Raw genomic sequence first — 19,684 nt, forward strand, 5'->3', positions numbered from 1 at the left:
CATCTTTGTGTATCTACCAACTCGAAATACATCAATCGAGTTCTGTGAGTACCTTATGCACAGGAAAAGTCGATCTGTCAATTAAAAGTCGTCGTCGTGAGCCAATACCAGTCAAACAAATCACGCCCTCGCGCACTCGTTTAAACAGTGTCGTCGGCCGTCTTGAGGTTCTCCGTGACAACAGGTGCCGTGGTCTTCTCGCCACCATGGTCGTGCGTGACGACAGTGTGGGTGACGTGGTCGATCTCAATCTCGCGTTGATAGATGGCCACCTCATCGGCATCTCCAAAAATGGCGGCAATTTCTTCAAGGGGCATACCCTTGGTGTCCGGGAAGAAGAAGAGCATGATGATTCCGCCAATCGTGCCGGGGATGATGAATGCGAGGTAGAATTTCCACCCAACGGTCCTGTCCTTTTGGTGAGTAAAACGGTCACTCAAGGGGCTAGGGAACAGGCTTACTTGAAAGCAGTTGGGGCAGCTTGGAGCCAGATAATGTTCATGAGCGAGATCATCGAGACTCCCAAACAGACACCCTTGGCTCGGATGTGGCTAGGGAACAGCTCATTGAGGTAGCTGAACTGAGTGCCTGAATCACAGAAAGTCGTTTAGTACAAGCCTCTTAATACGCAGACATAGGACAGACATACCATCGAGGCAGAATCCGTAAAAGATCTGGAAGATGTAAAACATGGCCACAGCCGCGAGAAGGGCTGATTGATTGTCGGATGGCACGAACTCTGCCACCAGAGCGGCCTCGATGATAAGCGTGACCATGCATCCCAACACTCCGAAACCCATGTAGAGATTCCGAGGGAACCGGTCTACCAGGGCCATTGCCATGATGTTGATGCCGAGGGTGAGGGTGAGCCATCCAGCAGGATAGAGTAATTGTTTGACAGGACTGAATCCGAGGTTGGCATACAATGTCGGGCCGTAGTCTTACGCACAAAGTCAGTTCGGGTGTACCCAGAAAATCCTCAAAAGAGAGCTTACTGTTGATGACCAGCACGCCAGAGCACTGAATGATGCTCGTAGTCCCGATGGCGAGCAGGCATCGTTTTCGGTACGATGGCTTTTTCAGCATGTGCATCCACGAGTTGCCCAGTGTCTTGTCGATGGCGATCTGCTTCTGGATTTGGTAATACTCTGCATTCGCGAATTCGTTGTCTGGGTCGTTGGGATCAGAATGCAATTTGAAGAGGATCTCCTTGGCTTCGTCGATGCGGCCTTGCATGACCAGCCATCGGGGCTAGAGATTCCCATCTGGTCAGTTCTCGATTCATCTGCACGTTGGACGATAACATACCGACTCGGGCACCCAGTAGATGCCACACAGCAGGAACAGAGGCCAGGCACATTGAAGAGCTAGAGGAGGTCTCCACGTATCCTCGCCGCCATCCCAGAAGTAGAAGCCAAAGCCAACCCACCCTTGGATGGTATAGCCGAGAATGAGAAAGACGGCATGGACGTCAACCAGAGCACCTCTCAGATCGACTGGCACGACTTCCGACATCCAAATCTAAGTAAAATCATGAGTCAAGGACATGTAACAGAGAGAGCGGGAGAATGGACAGACCGGTACGGCTGCCAGGATCATAAACGCCCCGGCGCCTGCAAAGAATCGAAAGAGCAAGAACTCGCCAACATTGGTGCTGCCGGCTAAGAAGGCTCCCGAGACGAGTGCAATAACTGCTGGCTGTACCAGATGGTCAGCTTTGCACAAACACCATGAATGACCAACAACTCAGCCTTACCACGACAATAGCCCATTTGCGGCCCCATCGATCAGCAACGTAGGGGAGCAACCATGTCCCAATAGTACCGCCGGTCTGGAACAGACCGTTCATAGTACTTATCAGGTCTGTTCCATTGCTTCGGGTGGCGAGATCGAAATACGCGATGAAAGATGGTTGACCTGGTGAGTAGAGAGGGTCAGTTTCAGCATCAGAGCTCAGGCTGAGCAGGATGTTACGAACCCAGGGTTGTCCCAATGATCGAGGCTGTGTAACCATAGGTCAATGACCCAAGGCCAATGAAGCACAGCAACAACACATTGTACGCGTTGATCTTTTGCTTCTTGACGCCCGCAATATGTGGCATTTTGGGCAGCTGCTGGCAGTGTACAACTGGGTGCTGCAGTATTCCCTTGATCCAGTCAAGTCGCGCTCGAGATTGATCAGAGACTTTGCCCGAGGTTTAGAGCAGTACTTGTATATGAAGCTGGGGGGGCGGACTTCCCCAGGCGAAGGGCTTCCCGCTCTAGCGGTCCCACTTGGTGTTTGGACGGTGCTTGCATAGCCTGTGCATGGTGCTCCCTTAGATGCATCCGCGGGAGCGGGCACCTGTGGGGAAATAAGTGTCTTACTCTCTGGGTGCGAGTCAGACTGATCCACCCGGTCATGGGTGTCCGTGAGTGCCCATGGGTACCCATGGGGCGGGGCGTCAAAGAATCGAGCGAGTTGCATATTGTTATCAGCGTCAGGGCTTCCTGACATCCCTGCCCGTGGACATCGCCAACGCGCGACTCGCCGCCCAGGAATTGGCCGCCATGCAGGAATTCATAAGCGGAAGAGTAGAAGGCCAGGAGGATTGGGAGTCTGTGAACTTGTGAAGACTTCGGTTGCCGCCCATCTCGCGCTCTTCCCGGTTCGCCATGTCTGAGCTCAAGCTGCCGTCGTGGAAAGATCTGCCAGCCGTAGAGGGCATGCCACATGGCTGCGCTTGGGGCCTGTTCGACAAGGATGGCGTTCGAGACGAGATAGGTACATTGAATCTCCTTACACCCGAAGCGGTGATCAAAGCCCGAGAAGAGATCCAGACCGGCAAGAGTGTTGTTCTCAAGTACGTCGAGGTACCTCTGGTGTGGTAGGGCTGAAGCCTGATGACCGCCCTCTGTTGACTCGCATAGTTGGCCAATTGACCACGTTCATGAGCCGGGATTCGACCGCATCAAGCCGACCATTAACATCACCGACTGGCGGGCCAAAGGGTCTCCTTGGTATTCATACGACGATGAGATTAGCATCAACACTCAGTCGGGGAGTCAATGGGATGGTCTAAGTATTCCACCCATGGAATCACCACTCTTGTCAATACAGTAAAGCTCACACATGCCCTTGCCAGGACACTGGGGCCACAGCGGGACGGGATTGTACTATAATCGCATACACCATGACGAGCTCTTAAACACAGACCGTATTGGCATTGACCGTAAGTGACACCTGGGACCTGTTTTGACTTTTATTCAGCCTTGTATTTTGACCTCGTCCTCGCAAGACTGGAGCAAGCGCGGAGGCATTGTCGGTAGAGGCGTGCTCCTCGACTATGTTGCCTATGCGGCTCGCCACAACATTACATATGATGCTATGACTCGGCACCGTATTACCCTGGACGTTTTAAAGGACATTGCCAAAGAAGAAAACGTGGTCTTGCGGCCCGGGGATATCTTGCTTGTCAGGTCGGGCTGGATCAAATGGTACAACGAACACTCCCCGGAAGAGCGGGTCGCCAAGGTCAAGAACGGCTCCGAGTACGTGGGAGTGGATGGTTCAGAGGAGGTCGTCGAGTGGATTTGGAACTCTCATTTTGCAGCCGTTGGTGGTGATGCCATTGGCTTTGAAGCGTGGCCACCGCAGCTCCCATGGTGTAAGTCCAACTCGGCGAGTCCTCACTCTTTCCCGCGCTGACTCTCTTGTATCAGGTCTTCACGACTTCATTCTTGCCCTCTGGGGAATGCCGCTTGGGGAGTTGTGGGACTTGGAGGCATTGGCGGCCGAGTGTGAAAGGCAGCAAAGATGGAGCTTTTTCGTCACCAGCTCTCCACTGAACACTCCAGGAGGGATTGCGAGTCCTCCGAATGCGATAGCCGTGTTCTAGGAGGATGGATGGAGGAGGTCTATAGGCTGAACCTAGGTCGTAGCTAAAGCAAGAGAGTAATTTCTCTTCAACCAGTATTGTTTGAGAACCCTTGTTTGGTGCCTTATTGTGGGACGTTCCTCTTAGGGGCCAAGGGGGGGCCAGGAAAGTTTGGCAGTGACAGCCTCGTGACCCTCGTCTGGGGTACCTTCAAGTACCTCCAAGCAATTAATAACTAACTCCAGCCCATCCCTAACACCCCGGGCCCCCCTAGGAACCTGCCGAGTCGTAAGTATCCTCTTGTACCACGGGCCGCACGGGGAAACAAGAAAACCGTCGCTCCAAGTGTGGGTTCGCCTGAAGCTATGGAAACCGAAATCCGTTTCCCTGGGATTCTTGTTTTTTCCCCTTCGAAACCCAAAAAAGTCAGCGCGTCACGAGTCAGGCAGTCTATCTCGTTCAGCCTAGGTTCATGAAAGCCCCTCACGGAACGCCACACGAACGATGAAGCACGCAGATACCGAGGAATCTGGTCATCAAAAGGTCACCAGGTCAGGATGAAGAGGTGGAATTTCTAATATCCTCGGACAATTGACAATTATCCTTTCGCCCGGGACAGAGGCGTCAAGTCTTTCGTCGTCCACTAGGTCACCATGTCGACAGTCACAACGCCAAAGAGGCGCCTGGAGCAGCTCAGCGGCCAGATTGCGCAACCTCCAATCATCGATGAAGGGACATACAAAGGAATGCCCCGGGTTGCCCGGCGGGCTGGAGATTCAGTAGGACAGTGAGTTCCACAGGCTGAAACCCCATCCACCCCCCTGGCGTACCTCGTTACGAGTATTCGTACTCGTACAGCCCCCCTGGTTGGGAGAGACACGCAATAGATCTGACGAAAGAGGAATATGCCAGACGCACTCAGGGTAAAGTGGTCATCATCACGGGATGCAACTCGCCCCTGGGTATGGGCCGAGCAACGGCGCACCAGTTTGCCAGGAATGGTGCTCGGGCAGTCTACATCTGTGACTACATGGACGACTACCTGAACCTGCACGTGGAGGAGATGAATGAACTCTACCCCAAGGTCGCCGTCCATGCACGAAAGTTTGACGCAGGAGACGAGGCCGGGGTCAAGGCCGTTGTGGCCGACGCTCTCGAGACGTACGGACGACTCGACGTGTTCTTTGCCAACGCCGCAAACTCGGGCACCTGGAAGGAAGTGTGGGACATTGAGGTCGAGGAATTTGAGCGGACAATCAGGACGAACTTGACCAGGTAGGTCCTCGCGCCACAATCTGCTCCCACATCTGATCGCAGACACGAACAATGATGGGACACAGTGTCTTCCTGGCCATAAAACACGCCGGCCCTGCAATGCAGGTGACCAGCAAAGACAAGCCCTACTCGAGTGGTTCGATCATCGCCACCTCTTCAACGGCCGGTCTCCGCTCGAACGGCGGCAGCACAGATTACAGCGCCGCGAAGAGCGCGGTGGTGAATCTCGTGCAGACGGCCTGTTTCCAGTACGCGGGACGCAATATCAGATGCAACGCCATTGCGCCGGGCATGACGCACTCTGGCATGACGGAGCCGGTCTTCTACGGTCCAGCGCGAGAGAGAGGCACGCTTCACAAGGTTGGGCAGCTGTGTCCTCTTCGACGAGGTGCCGTGGCCGACGAGATTGCGAGGGTCGCACTATTCCTGGGCTCGGATGAAGCCAGCTATGTCAATGGTCAGGTATGGGCCGTGGACGGTGGGTTGAGCTCTGGCCTGCCCTACAAGTTGGGCAGTATGGCATAGCTGATCATTATCACAACGCTATAAACGATGATCAAATACAAACCAAGTAACCCGTGAAATATATCCTGCTCTGACGAAAGCCCATCACATTTTCTGGCGCACTCCTGCTCTAAAGTAGACCCCCCCTTTGGGCTCGCGGTTCGTGTTCATCAAAGCTTCGGTCTCGACGTGGACAGCGTCATCGAGTCCCGCTTCGCCCATTCCTTCATGACTTTCCTCTGAATCTTGCCGCTCGGTAGACGAGGGACCTCAGGGATGAACGCGACGCCTCCGACAAGACGCTTGTGCTTCGACACACGGGGGTTCAGCCACTCCTGGACCTCCTTCTCGGTGACTTTCCCGCGAGATTCTTCCTTCAGTGCCACGTACGCCCGGGGCCATTCGCCGTCGTCAAAGGTGACGCCGACCACACCGGCATCGGCAATATCGGGATGCTCTATCAAGGCGGCCTCGATTTCTGCCGGCGACACTTGAAGGGCCTGCACCTTGATCAATTCCTATCGCGGTCAAGTTAGCTAATGGGTGTGATAAAAGTCGATTATCGTCGTGTATCATACCTTCTTCCGATCCACGATCGACATCCATCCGTCATCGCTCATCACGAGAATATCACCGCTCTTCAACCATCCAGTCACAGGGTCGAAAGTGTCGAGCGTCGCTTGCGGATTCCTCCAGTATCCGAGACAGACCTGTGGGCCGCGAACGTAGAGCTCGCCCGCCTCCCCTATATTCGCCTCCCTGCCATCGTCTGTGATGATCTTGACCTCGGTATTGGGCATGACAACTCCCACAGAGCCAGTCCGGTGCTTCTCGTAGTACGGGACGCCAGACACGGCACACGTTGTCTCAGTCATGCCCCATCCCTGCGTGATCCGAACATTGAATTTCTTTGACACGTTGGCTTCCAGCTCCCGTGAAACAGGTGCGGCACCACACAGGATCTCCTTGACGCTGCTTAGGTCGTAGTTTGCCGTCTCTGGTCTCTTGTCTAACATGATTAGGATCGGGGGAACGGTCTGGAGGCGGGTGATCTTGTGGTCTTGGATGATGCGAAGGTACTCGACAAACTCGAATTTGCTGATGATGAGCATGGGGATGTGGTTGATTGTCGCCATGAGCATGCCATAACATTGTCCATAGGCATGGTAGAGAGGTAGGAATCCCGCCCATTTCTCCGAGGGTTCGAAGTCGTAGAGAGAATTGATCTGCTTGACGTTGGAGACGACGTTGAAATGAGATACGCAGACGCCCTTGGGCAGGCCGGTGGTGCTGAGAATCTCGTGAGCTTCAATACGCAGACTCGGTCAGGGTCAATCCACATACCCGGACGAGAAGTTGATTGCCGCAGTGGTCTTGACTGCCTCTTCACCCGGGAGTTTCCTCCACTGCCACCGCTCTCCCTGCTCGGGAGTCCCCAGAATGACCCTCCAATCCGGAAGACCATCGACATTTCCTGTCTCACGGTCCGAGAAGGCATACATTCTCATGCCCGGGACAGCTGCTTTGGCGGCGGCAGCCTTCGCGGTCGATATCAAGGTGGGATGTACAAGCAGAACCTTGGGCTGCAAGACTGTGATTTGATATTCCAGTTCTGACCACCATCCATGAGCTTCATGTTTCATTTGGACAAACCATAGCTTTTCACAAGCTCTACCCACCTTTGGCAGTGAACGTTGGGTTTGCTCCGGAGAACGCAGCACCAATGCCCACCACTCCGAAATACGATACTGGGACCATGATATGATTGGGCGTGAAGAGCAAGCATCTATCTTCGAACCGAACGCCTAACTGCTCGAGACCATAACCAAACCGCTTGGCCAAAGCCAGGGCACTCTTTGGAGAGTTCCAATGCGATGTGTCCGCAGCATCGATCCAGAGAGGCTTATCCGACACAGGTCGATCGGCGGGGAACAGAAAATCCAAGATGCTGCATTTCTGCAGGGTCAGAGGCGCGATCTTCGAGGCGTGAGGCATCTTTGGCGCAAGCAAGCAACGAGAAAGAAACAAGGATCAACGTCTATCACCCGCTTCAGCACGAACACATTTGGGGGAACGAGCATGAAGGTCTATATCAAGAGGCACATCCCGGGAGCCCATGTCGACCCGTCTAGCACGCGCTGTTGCTGTCGGGGACACACCAATAGCCGATGCGACATGGGTCGATTGCCAGCAGTAGAGCTACAGACTGCGCGTAGTGCCTCGATCGAGCAGCTAAAGGCACAAACACGAACGACGTCGACTGCATCGAGGTCGCGGTCACTCTCCGGAGCCCGGAGTGAGGGCTCCGGATTGGAGACCATCTCCACAACTGAGCAAAGTGTAGCACAGCTGCTTTACCTCGGCCTTCCATTCTCGGAGACTCGCAGGACTCGTGTCAGGCCATCCGCGGGCTTGCAGTGTTGGTTCAAAACTTCCAACAACAGCCTCGTGCTATGTGGATTCTGACTCTCACAACTGTCAAGGAGTCTCGTACAGCAATACGGAATCCCACACCATGGCCACCATCCCAGACCACCCGTCTCTTGCTCGGATCCCGCCAGGATACCGGACAAAGCTGAGCCCCAAAGCAGTCGATATCATTGCCAAAGTATACGATTGGGTTGAAAATGAGTGCATTCCGGCAGACCACATTGTCAAGGCGCAACTGGAGGAGAACCGGTGGGCGATGCCGCCCTACATCAAGGAGCTGAGAAAGAAGGCAAAGGCACAAGGCTTGTTCAATCTCTTCCTACCGAACCACTTCAAGGAAAGCCCGGGACTCACGATTCTGGAGTATTCGTGCTGCTGTGAACTTCTTGGCCGAGTTTACTGGGCTCCAATGGTAGGGACCAAGGCGTTCGAGGGATCAGGATGGGTACTAACAGAGTGTCCAGACACTCAACTGCCATGCGCCAGACACCGGCAACATCGAGCTTTTGGCCAAATACTGCACGGAGGAGCAGAAGAAGAAATGGATGCAGCCTCTCTTGGACGGAGAGTGCTTGTCTGCCTACTCGATGACAGAACCTGATGTTGCTGCCTCGGACGCAACGAACATTTCGTGCCGTATTCGACGTGAAGGCAACGAGTACGTGATCAACGGTCGGAAGTTGTATGGGAACTGGATTGGAAATGAGGATGTCAGGTTCTACATCCTAATGGGGTGCTCTGATCCAGACAATCCGGATCCGTGGAAGCGCCATTCGACCGTGATTGTGCCCAGGGACACCCCAGGACTGAAGGCAGTCCGGTACATGACAATCATGGGCTATGACTGTGCCCCAGAGGGACATGGTGAGTATGTGTATGAGAATGTGAGGATCCCCGCGGAAAACATCATCTTGGGAGAAGGGCGAGCATTCGAAATCGCTCAAGGTCGACTTGGGCCAGGGAGAATACACCATTGGTGAGTTGGCCTCCAAGTGCATGCTGCATTTAAACTAATGCTATCGAAGCATGCGCCTGCTTGGTCAAGCTGAGCGCGCATATGAACATGCACTCATCAGAGCTACGGATGTAAGAAAGAAGCCCCGGGGTAAATTGATTGGTGAGTTCGACAGCAATATCGAGCGGCTTGCCGACATGCGCATGGAGATCGACGCTCTTCGCCTGGTTGTTCTGAACGCCGCAGAGACCATGGATCTCATGGGCAACGTCGCAGGAAGATACGCCATTGCCCAGGCGAAGATCATGGTGCCTCTAGGCGTGACCAAGATTGTGGATGAGTGCATGCAAATGTTCGCTGGACAAGGACTCACACAGCACACATTCCTCCCTGAAGCTGTAAGGCCACCCTCCCCTCTCTCTTGTCTAGAATGGGCGATTTCCCCCCTCATACTCCCCAACAACTCATGACACACTTGGCGAGGAGCGGTCTCGACTCGAGCTAACGATTTGGGCAGTGGACGTACGCCAGATTCGCTCGGATTGCAGATGGGCCAGATGCTGCTCACAAGCACCAAGTTGGGCGAGATCAGCTGAAGACTGCGGCTGAAGTCAGGTCGAAACATCTCGGGTACAAGAACAGATACCATGAATTGGCAAAGGAGTGGGGAATGCCTGCAACGGAACGCTTCGAGTATGTTGCGCGGATCGAGAAGCTGTAACCTAAGTGCCACAGAACCACGAGCAGCACCAGCCACCCACCAGCCAGAAGGGCCCGGGGCACTACAAGGTAGTCGTGGTGTCATTCATTGTCCCACCCGTCAACGCCTAGACCAGTGAGAAATGTCACGTAGGGTGTCAATTACTGCTAAAGGCAATTGACTACCTACCAAGGTACCTACTAAGAGAGAATCCAGACTGAAAACTGAATGTAAAAGCCCCCAGAAGAAAACCTCCCTGTAAGCGTGGTGCAGCCATTGACGCCCCAGGTGGGTGCCTGGAATGGCGCCTATAAGCCTCCCTATAAGGATGCCCACACTCTAGCTATCTGGGTCCTTATCACCACCCCACAGCCATCACAATGCCCCGAAACGCCCCTCCCAGACGCCTCCTGCAAGGCACCCAATAATTGCCTCGCTGCGTCCCCAGGTAAGCGGGATCAACACTGTTCAAATGATCTTTTGTGTCTCGCACAACGGTCCTCCTTCGTAGTCTAGTACCATTCTGACTAGTCGCCTCATTCCAAAAGAGTCGAGCCGCAGGTTTCGCCCCGTTAAGAAATTTCGCTTCCTTTCGCAGGGGGGCTTTTGTAACATCGCTTTGGGTTTAGATGACACCTGGCCGAGGTGAGGGAGTTTTGATGGGGATCCGTGATGGAGGGTCAAGATGGTCAAGATGGTCATGATGGCATGTGCCGAGGGTTACGAGCCAAGCCTTGACCGCCCCGCGTCCTTCTTCCGACTTCTCCAGAATTCCCCCCGTGTGCTAAATCCTAGCTTCATCTAGTATCCCATTGTCAGGACGCTCTCACTATTGAGATATCAGAAGAGAAAGCATTCTTGTCAATACAGCCTCAGTCAGTGATGGAGACCATGACCAGCGAGATCATGCTGCCCCTGCAGCTGTCGCCAGGTCCGCCGCTATCAGTCCGCAAGCCCAAGCAGATCAGCGACAAACGACGTGACAAGAAACGAGTCGCCGACCGACACTGTCAGCGCCAGGCCCGAGCCCGCACGAAGAACAAAATCGCCGAGTTAGAGTCTCTGGTAGCACATCTGACGAGCCAGTCCGGCAATGAAATCTGCAGAGAGCTGAGGGAGCAGCTCGAGAGCGCGCGGACTGAATGTCGGTCACTCAAACGCAAACTCGCGACGATATATTCCCTAGCTCAGATCAACCTGGAGGAAGAGTCGGATGAACGTCACGACGTGGAGGGGAAGGGTAGGTTGCAACCAGCAGCAGCTCGGGGGATATTGACCAGACAACTAACAAAAAGCTCACCAGAACGAGCCGACTCCTCCCCATCTTTTACACTGTTCAACCAGCCTAGATCACCTCCGGTGGCCGTGAACGACCTCCAGGTAGAATCCAGCAACGACGCTGGCCGTCAATCGCGTGGACCTGCGTGCAACGTCCACGGTGAGGCTGAATTCGGCTTTGCCCTCGATGATAGCCTCAATTTAAACTTTCCGGATGCCATGTTCGATGAGCAAACTTTCAATCCGATGGGGTTAGGGCCAACACCACTTGAGATGGATGGAATGTCCGGCCCCCACAGCTGTAACACAATCACCACAACCGCGACCGCCACCACTTCGATGCCTCTTTCGTTTCCCGAAAGTGGGTCCTCGTGCACGTGCTCACACCATATTCATCCACACAAGCAGTCAAACATGTGGGCGTTTGTGAGCGAGACGTTGATGGATTGGAAGACGCACAACTGGCCTAAGCTTCAGAATGACGACACCACTGCCGACGATATCGCCGTGCGCGCTGTTATCGAAGGCTGGACTGAACCTAGCCTGGTCAATTTGACTGCTTCGTGGCGCATTTTACGGGAAGTCGACGAGAAAGTATGGGCCAACTCCCGCGACGTCGATCGCCTGGCCGTCCTCTGCATTATGCATTTACTGCTCCAGGTATGGCTGTCGCCCCAAAATGTGGTTACCGGTGTATCTGACTTCAGAGTACAGTGCCACCTCAATCCTTCGGAGAAAAATCAGTCCAACCTCCCTGCCTGGTATAGGCCAAGGTAACACTCATTCCCGCTTCAACCTCTTTCTTCCTGCTGGTAAAGACGACGCTGACCAACAACAGACCGTCGCAAGTGGCTCAGAAACATGCATATGCCATCGACTTCTTCGTTTGGTAGGTGAAGACCGAGACAACCCTTCAAGTCTGCCTTCCACACCAACATGGTCTGACCTCTTATCTCCTAGGCCGGGAATTCGTGAGCGATTTGTCTATCACTACCACAAATACTGTTCGAACAGGTTCTGGGCACTCTTGGCTCAACACTTCCGCTTCGTGTGGCCGTACGATCTCCGCGACTGTTATGTACACAATCGATCGACGAATAGATATCAATTGTCAGACTTATTCCGGCGTCATCTCAATGACCTCACGTCCTTCACCTTTGACAAAGACATGTTTGGCAACTACCCTGAATTCGACTGCGACATACCAAAGTACATGAAAATTCCGACAAGTCTGACTTTGAAGCAGCTGGGCAACGAACCACACAGGCGGAGATACAATGAGATACCAGGAAACCAGAAACTGATAGGATTTGCTCCTATGCCTGCCACTAGCCCTCCAGGGCAGTGGTTTGTACCACCCGACGATATGACGAAAAGTGTTGGCTCCGTATTGTGGGGCCAGCCGCTGCAGATGAATCAATTTCTATAGGGTCAGAATGAACAGTGCGTGGTATAGCGGATGTGGTCGTCTGGGGTAGAGCGCGAAATGGGAATTTGACCTCAAGTTGACGGAACTCAGGGCGTTTGCCGCCATAACGCGGCCTGATGATAATGTACGGCCCGAAAACCGCTTCGAGGTATCTTCGAGAAGGAGCCATTATTGTATTCAATGCAATCTTCGACCTTTTAATCTACACGAGTGACTGGTGTATGAACTACAGACCTCACGGTATTCACTGAGCAGAATATCCAGCTACTTCGCTAACGTCGAAACAGACTCTGTCCCTACTTTGAAAGCGATTTCTCTCAAGCATGTTTGCCGGAGGCCGCTCATATATGAGATATTAAGAGCCGTCCACTTTGTTATGCTCCCGACACTTTCATGCCCTGACTTCTGCTTTCCTTTGCTGCATTTCACGTCTCTTTCACCAGGGGCCAGCTATATTCAACTTGCTACTCAAGGGCACGAGTAAAGGCTCACATAAAATCGTTAACTTCGATTACCTCTCACCTTTCACCTTTCACCTTTCACCTTTCACCTTTCACCTTTCACCTTTCACCTTTCACCTTTCACCTTTCACCTTTCACCTTTCACCTTTCACCTTTCACCTTTCACCTTTCACCTTTCACCTTTCTTTCCTTACACCACCTCGAAATTGGCAGGCAGCAGAAACTGCGAGATCTGCCCTCGATTCAACAACCACACGTGTTGATCTGCCTCAGGACTCGGACGAAGAGGTAAGCTAAAATTCTCACACGATGCAGTGCTCGAAAGGCGAGTTATATTAACGCCACGATCAATAGGATCGAGGATGCAAGAGACTGGGAGCAGAGAGGGTGGGACACTGGACGAGGACTTTGAGGTCGATAAGTGAGTCCTTGTTCCTCTCACTTTTTGGAGGCCGCTAAGTTTTCCAGCATTTACACAAGCCCAGTCGTCAAGGTGGTTGTTGGATCGCTAACCCAAGAGTTTTACGTCCACAAGAGGCACATGGCCGAAGTGAGCCCCTTCTTCAAAGCTTGCCTTTCGGCGGGGATGATGGAACGGCAAAACAACGAGCTCGTCCTCCCAGACGATCCATGTAGGGCTTTCAGATTTCTGGTCGGTTGGGTTTACAACCGCAGCGTCCCAGCCATCCGTAACGAAAAGGATGCGATGTCAGCCGTTCAGGCGTGGACACTTGGTGACAAGTATTACATACCAAAGTTCCAGAATGCTCTTTCTGATGAGCTTCGAATCTTCTGGGCATGGGATTTAGTTCACCCTCGCACCTTTTTATGGCTGGTCGAGAATAGCGCCGATGTGACCGCTCTCCGACAACTTGTTTGCGATTATCTATGCTATGGCCTGGTACATTCGTCCTCGATGTACAGATATGCTTGTGACGAGGATGAGGTGGAGTCTCCGAGTGCCGACAGTTATGCGAGGGCGCTCAAGGACTTACTAGGCAATCCCGAGATCGGCTTCGAGTTGTTCTGGGCCACAAACAATTTGAAAAGAGGAGGAACAGATCCAAAAGACTTTGATCGGTGCTATTATCACGTTCACGCCGAAGGCCAGACTTGCGTGTGGTAAAGACGAAAGAAAAAGTCAATCTGTTGAAAAGAGGTCGGAGTGGATGGGACAGCTTCGGAACCAGGACCGTGCTCAAACTTTGAAGTCCGCACAAGTGAGAAGAAGCTCAATAGCATGGACCTGGGACCAAGAAACTCAAACAATCCAGTTGAATATGGCAAAAACGAGTCCTGCTGTTTACGGAAGGGGCTCCGTGACATCTCAGGGGGCTAATGCAAGGGACATACATCACATATTGGACTATGAGGGACAAGAACACCACGGCAACTGTGCTTGTCTACTCGTTGAGAGCTGGATTTCCTCAATAGAAAGCGGGATGTCATTGCCCCATTTATCCCTGCCAAGCTGTTTTACAAACGGTGTGAATGGGTTGATAATGGTTGAATTGGGTTGAGCTGCGAGTATTGATGAGGCAGTGAATGTTGAATCGACAGTGAATAAAGTAAGTGAAGCGCGCAGTGAAGAATGCCACTCTTTACTATTTTACGAGGTACTTGGGTCGTGGCTTCCTCAAGTTTTCCGCCTCCTTGAGTACTGGATTCATTCCATCCTCCTCCTCCTCCTCTTCCTTCTTTCTTCTTCTTCTCCCACCCTCAACTCAGTTTCGCCTACAATATTCCAGTCTCAGCTGTACAGCTGTCATGGATATGGACGACACAGACTCTCCCTCTATTCAGGGTCAGGCTTCCTCTTCCGCCATCATGGACACTCACGACTCGGACGCACTCTCTACTCAAGGCCAGGCTTCCTCGACAGCGACTTTGGGAGGAGGTGAAATACAAAAGTTAGTTTCAGCTCGCAGGTCCTTTTTGACAGCCCTAACTCAAGCATAGCTTTACCAACTCCCCTATCATCACGATATCAGTCGGCAAGGAGAAGACAACGTTCAGAATCCACAAGGACAGATTGACTGCAGACTCCGTGTTCTTCAACAAAATGTTAGCTTCTAGTATGGCCGAGTCGCAGACAAACGAAGTCTCCTTGCCAGATGATAGCCCTAAAATCTTCGGTGAATTCGCGGTCTGGATTTATCAACGCGCAGTCAAGCATCACTCGCATAACAACCATCTCATGATCATGAAATGCTGGATACTAGGAGACAAATACGGCGTTCCCCAGTGGCAGGATCAGCTCATCGAAGATCTCGCGGGGCTCTGGCGTGAGCCATTTCGTTTCCGCTTCGACGAGCTTTCTTGGGTGTTGGAGAATGTGCGCCGTGGAAGTGCGCTTTTCAGATTCGTCATGGACCTCTTTGCGTGGAAGTTGAGACAATTTCCGGACAAGTACTTTGCGAACGGGAATGTGGCAGAAGAAGTCAGTCAGGTGTTCTCGAGGCATGACTTCCCCCTGTCAGCTTTCCTCGTCTCTGCATTCCCGCTCAAGGGACACTTCTGCCGACCTCCCGATTGGATCGACCCTTACCTTGTCCGCAATGAAGGAAAATTTGTTCCGTTACATATTCAGAAACTCCGTGAGAAAAGACCAAGACCCCATGAAGTGTAACAGCAAACTTTTCGAAAAGTTTTTCGACTATGGGGATGCTTAGTGAGATTGAGGAGAATGCATATGAACGATCGGGCCAGGGATATCCAAAGAAGATGAAATACAAAAGCAAAGGTAGGGATTGACAAGGTGGAGCTCTAGCAATCAAATGCACAAGCAGGATTCAATTCATGGATCGTGGATGCAGAGGATAGCACAGGTTGAGCGGGAAGGTCCCACCACGGCATGTAAGCTCAGGCTTGAGACAATGGTTGATGATATGTTTTGCCGTGGAGTTAAAAGGCGCTTGACCGTGATGGATAAGTGAATTTGAACCTCAACACACCTGACACAACACAAGATATGCCTCCTCCACGTCTCTAACCGCAACAGCAAGTGTTGCTTCTGCTCTTTGTGTGAAGTGAATGACGAGTAACCAACAATAACACGGATTTACCATAGACGTCTAGGGTTTATGAGGACAACAAGACAATGCAGCATCGCAGTTTCATATGAACCACGGAAGTAACATAACCAGAACCCATACCACTGTCTCTGCCGGGTATGTGCCCTGCAGTAATGAAGTTAGACAGACTTGTTTGCGACATATATACACGGTAAAAAGAGGCGCGGGCAATGACCCGATCTCTCTTTCATCACAATTTCATTCTCAAACAAGAATTACACCTTTTGGTGATATACTGACCCTGGTATCTTCCAAGCCTTCCCTCACCTTCACTTGTTTCCATCTCTCTCATCCTTCCAAGCTCTTGAGGCGGTGCCCATTCCAACAAGGGGGAAATTTTGCTGTAACTGAGATTAGACAGAAGTCCCTCACCTCGCCTCACTTCTCCTCCCAAGTACCTTTCCTCGTGTTGTCTCTCCATCGGCCATCATGTCACGCACGAATGAATCTCACGAGCAGAGTCCAGAGCCCAATAGCGCTATTCTTGGGAGAGGGTTAGTTATGATCCAACCCAATTCTCTCTATCTGGCCGATCAGGGAAACCCAAGTGACTGACCGACCGGGCGCGGTGCTGACTGACTGAGTCGACAGATTCATCGACTCCCCGCTGGTGACACTCACGGCGGGCGAGGAAAAGTTTTTCGTCCACAGACACATCCTCGTTACCAAATGCCCTTTCTTCGCCAGACAGCTCGAGTCCGGACCGCTGCGGCCGCCTCTGCAGAAGGAGGAGGAAGGGGAGAACAAGCCGGTAACTGAGGAGCTAGAGTTTCCACACGACAGCAGGGACATGATCGGCCACTTCCTGGCCTACATCTACACCGGCCGGGTGGACTTTTCGCAGTCCGACGACGCAGTCCTCGCCATCTTGAAGTCGTGGGTCCTCGCGGGGGAGCTGTCCATGCCGGACTGGAAGAGCCAGCTCGTCGATCATGTCATTGCGCATTGGGCGGATTAGTAGCTGTGGGCAGCAACGGTGCGAGACTTGCCTGGGAGGGAGGCCCTGGACAGTCTGACAATCAATGGTAGATCAGGCCAACTGTGTCGGGTGATCGAAAGGGACAGTGAAAGGGATGCGGCAGAGATCTTCGGTGCTCGGTGCTCGGTGCTCGGCGTTTTGACAAGTGGGAAACTCGTCGAAAATGTGACAGTATGACAATGGGGGGGTTGGACTCGTTGTCCCAAACCATCAGGAGTGCTGAGACTATGTGCATGGCTCAAGACCAACATAGAGGACAGACGAGACCTGGGCTTGATGGATCATGGGAGAGGAAATGAATGAGCTTCAGTCATTGGCGAACATGAAGGAGATGAGGGTCTGCAGGGCATCCAACACCACCATCACTTTGACATCTTTCTCTTTCTTCGCTGGGGCATGCATGCATGCATGCATGTCATGACCTGTGAGAACGCAGCTGAGCGTCATTTTCACTTCTCAACAACACGATGAAGCTTCTGAGGGGGTTATGATGAACACTGAACACTGAATACGGAGCGAAATCATCGTAGCATATCAAACGTCAAATTGAACGAGGGAACCCCACTCACTACCTTGTTTTGGTAGACCGCAAGAACTGATCGATACCAGATCTGGGGATAGGTAAGGAAAGGACAGGAGAAGAAAGGATAGGATAGGATACTCAGGTACGATAGGCTCAAGTAGGACATCAGATCCACAGCTTCCGTCCCTCGTGTCTTGTGTCTTGTCCCTCTGGATTGTCGTCGGACAGACTTGATAGAATATACATCCACACGAACCAGGTATTCGCTGATCGGCTGACCGGCTGATCGCCAATGCTAGATAGCTTTAGTGCCTCGTTGGACTTGAATCGTGGAGGTTCATTCACGTTCAGATAGATAGTCCGTGGCCTCCAGAACAGACAGCGTCGGAAATATTCTCATGGGCATCTAGGCTAGAGATTCCCCAAAGGGCAAGGATTTCGATTTGTTCGAAACATAGATCCCCAAGAGTCTCTGGATACGGTAATCGAAGGACCGCTAGAAGGGGGATTGAGCACATAAGGGAGAGCCTCAGAATTGGTATCACAGGATTGTATTATACATGGTGTCCTCGACAGACCTTGTTCCGCTCTATCCCTGTTTCTCATCGGATTTCTGAGCGCTACCAAAAGTAACCTTGCCATCGTGGCCGACACTCGCCACTGATAGTCTCGGCGACGATGGCGCCGGGGACACAGGCACAGCAGAACCTGGCTTGGACAGTTCGGGGTCTGTTGAGCGGACATTGGAGATAGCCTCCTCAACAGCGCCTGCAGGGGTGTCCGCAATCTCGTTCACCTCCTGTGTCGTGAGGACATCATTAACCCTCGCAGCTCGGCTTTGGATCAGAATAGTTGTTGGGCCACTAAACTGTAGAAACAGCCGGTCTCCCCAAAGGGTTCTTCGGCTCCATGTTCGAACTCGGTAAAGCAGATTCGCAAAGAATTTGTACGTGCTGCTGGTTTTCAAGGTCGCGACAAATTTCGAGGAGGGAAAGAAATTCCCGAGCTGGAGAGGGATTTGGAATCGAGCACTTGAAGACTTGAATCGGAAGGGTAGAGGTGCCGGAGATGGTGATGATGAGCTGTAAGCGAGTATGTTCGAGGGATGAACAATGTATGTCTCTCCTTCTGCAAGTTCAACCGAATAAACTTGGCCCTGTCCTGCAAGCGCTAGCAGTCCCCTCCCAGTGACGTTGGAGCTTCCCCAGTATGCGAGAGAAAACCTCGTGTTTATACTCGGCTTGACGGAGAGCGTGCTGCCAGTCCACGCCAGCAGCGCTTTTCTCTGCGCCAGCTTCCAATCCATCGTACCATCCAGCTGCAGAATGGCGAAGGTGGTCATTGGCGACCTCGTTGCAATCAGAGCATTGGCGGGGGATGTCGAGGTGATCTTTTGATACAAGAAAGGTATCCCGACCAGGGCACGGCGGACGGGGTTGAGAATTCCCAAGGTCGAGATTGTTCCACTGGGATCCCCAGCAAAAGCCACTAGTGTTCCTCGACGAGTATACAACTCTTGAGAAGGAGAGAGGGTAACGGAAAGGAGCGAGTACGGACTTCCAACGACTTCGAATGAGGCGTCTAATAATATGTTAGTGGATGTTTTCTTCGGACAAGGTGTTTCTCTGACCCGGTGTCGCAGCGGACAACGACCTGCTCGCCACATTGATTCTGCTAGTGTCTGTTGCAGGTGTTGCTTGCAGCGAAATGTACTTGTATCCGCCAACTCTCCGTCCAGCGACCAAATGCGCCGGATACGCCCATTTCCGGGGAAACTTGCTCAGGGCACGTAGGCTCTGAGCCGCAATTTGGGGCATCCTGGCGCCAGGTACGTTGGAGATTGTTGGATTCCAACTACAGGGCCTCGGGAACCGCCTTATTGGACTGTAGTGGCTTTCGAAGGTGCGCTTTCAAGTTTTCAAGATGCCCGTAGAAGCTGGTCATGACAAGCTTGGTGACAATTAGACCAAATATGCCAAGACCACGCTAGTGAAGAAACGAGGCTGACTGTCTTGGCAGAGTTCTTTGCTTACTACTCCAATGCTTCCTTCGACCTTCCCACACTCCTTACCAGGTATCTTACTGATTTGGGGCAAAATGCATTCGAATCTTGTTCGATCGGCCAAAGTCCTTACTTCCGCACTTCCGGGCCTTCGTGGCTGTGCTTTCTAGTGGCTTCCTCCAGATGTGATTACGCCATATGTGACTTAGCGACCCCG

General features: G+C 52.5%; 10 protein-coding genes across 10 annotated transcripts; 7 read left to right on the top strand and 3 right to left on the bottom strand.

Annotated features, from left to right (window-relative positions):
- Positions 1-140: 140 nt before the first annotated feature.
- Positions 141-2,102, bottom strand: AYO21_05511 (hypothetical protein; the record flags this gene model as incomplete). The annotated part of the gene is made up of 8 exons (XM_022655480.1): positions 141-408; positions 462-588; positions 650-940; positions 996-1,251; positions 1,309-1,521; positions 1,579-1,698; positions 1,757-1,917; positions 1,979-2,102. 8 exons carry the CDS (start codon positions 2,100-2,102, stop codon positions 141-143), a joined length of 1,560 nt encoding a protein of 519 aa, XP_022512180.1.
- A 553-nt stretch (positions 2,103-2,655) lies between these two features.
- Positions 2,656-3,878, top strand: AYO21_05512 (hypothetical protein; the record flags this gene model as incomplete). Its single annotated transcript, XM_022655481.1, has 5 exons — positions 2,656-2,843; positions 2,911-3,062; positions 3,126-3,212; positions 3,279-3,647; positions 3,703-3,878. The coding sequence occupies 5 exons, from the start codon at positions 2,656-2,658 to the stop codon at positions 3,876-3,878; spliced, it is 972 nt and encodes a 323-aa protein (XP_022512181.1).
- Positions 3,879-4,510: 632 nt separating this feature from the next.
- Positions 4,511-5,657, top strand: AYO21_05513 (hypothetical protein; the record flags this gene model as incomplete). Its single annotated transcript, XM_022655482.1, has 3 exons — positions 4,511-4,644; positions 4,716-5,132; positions 5,198-5,657. 3 exons carry the CDS (start codon positions 4,511-4,513, stop codon positions 5,655-5,657), a joined length of 1,011 nt encoding a protein of 336 aa, XP_022512182.1.
- A 149-nt stretch (positions 5,658-5,806) lies between these two features.
- Positions 5,807-7,631, bottom strand: AYO21_05514 (hypothetical protein; the record flags this gene model as incomplete). Its single annotated transcript, XM_022655483.1, has 4 exons — positions 5,807-6,154; positions 6,215-6,926; positions 6,981-7,227; positions 7,316-7,631. The coding sequence occupies 4 exons, from the start codon at positions 7,629-7,631 to the stop codon at positions 5,807-5,809; spliced, it is 1,623 nt and encodes a 540-aa protein (XP_022512183.1).
- Positions 7,632-8,151: 520 nt separating this feature from the next.
- On the top strand, positions 8,152-9,742 carry AYO21_05515 (hypothetical protein; the record flags this gene model as incomplete). The annotated part of the gene is made up of 4 exons (XM_022655484.1): positions 8,152-8,478; positions 8,531-9,042; positions 9,092-9,419; positions 9,539-9,742. 4 exons carry the CDS (start codon positions 8,152-8,154, stop codon positions 9,740-9,742), a joined length of 1,371 nt encoding a protein of 456 aa, XP_022512184.1.
- Positions 9,743-10,612: 870 nt separating this feature from the next.
- AYO21_05516 (hypothetical protein) lies at positions 10,613-12,428 on the top strand (the record flags this gene model as incomplete). The annotated part of the gene is made up of 5 exons (XM_022655485.1): positions 10,613-10,961; positions 11,025-11,659; positions 11,714-11,772; positions 11,838-11,888; positions 11,960-12,428. 5 exons carry the CDS (start codon positions 10,613-10,615, stop codon positions 12,426-12,428), a joined length of 1,563 nt encoding a protein of 520 aa, XP_022512185.1.
- Positions 12,429-13,251: 823 nt separating this feature from the next.
- AYO21_05517 (hypothetical protein) lies at positions 13,252-14,015 on the top strand (the record flags this gene model as incomplete). Its single annotated transcript, XM_022655486.1, has 2 exons — positions 13,252-13,310; positions 13,358-14,015. The coding sequence occupies 2 exons, from the start codon at positions 13,252-13,254 to the stop codon at positions 14,013-14,015; spliced, it is 717 nt and encodes a 238-aa protein (XP_022512186.1).
- A 641-nt stretch (positions 14,016-14,656) lies between these two features.
- AYO21_05518 (hypothetical protein) lies at positions 14,657-15,518 on the top strand (the record flags this gene model as incomplete). The annotated part of the gene is made up of 2 exons (XM_022655487.1): positions 14,657-14,799; positions 14,849-15,518. The coding sequence occupies 2 exons, from the start codon at positions 14,657-14,659 to the stop codon at positions 15,516-15,518; spliced, it is 813 nt and encodes a 270-aa protein (XP_022512187.1).
- An 874-nt stretch (positions 15,519-16,392) lies between these two features.
- Positions 16,393-16,921, top strand: AYO21_05519 (hypothetical protein; the record flags this gene model as incomplete). The annotated part of the gene is made up of 2 exons (XM_022655488.1): positions 16,393-16,457; positions 16,555-16,921. 2 exons carry the CDS (start codon positions 16,393-16,395, stop codon positions 16,919-16,921), a joined length of 432 nt encoding a protein of 143 aa, XP_022512188.1.
- Positions 16,922-18,054: 1,133 nt separating this feature from the next.
- Positions 18,055-19,282, bottom strand: AYO21_05520 (hypothetical protein; the record flags this gene model as incomplete). The annotated part of the gene is made up of 2 exons (XM_022655489.1): positions 18,055-19,046; positions 19,096-19,282. 2 exons carry the CDS (start codon positions 19,280-19,282, stop codon positions 18,055-18,057), a joined length of 1,179 nt encoding a protein of 392 aa, XP_022512189.1.
- Between the last annotated feature and the right edge of the window lie 402 nt (positions 19,283-19,684).

The sequence above is a fragment of the Fonsecaea monophora genome (assembly GCF_001642475.1).
Source record: "Fonsecaea monophora strain CBS 269.37 chromosome Unknown Scaff35, whole genome shotgun sequence".
NCBI lineage: Eukaryota > Fungi > Ascomycota > Eurotiomycetes > Chaetothyriales > Herpotrichiellaceae > Fonsecaea > Fonsecaea monophora.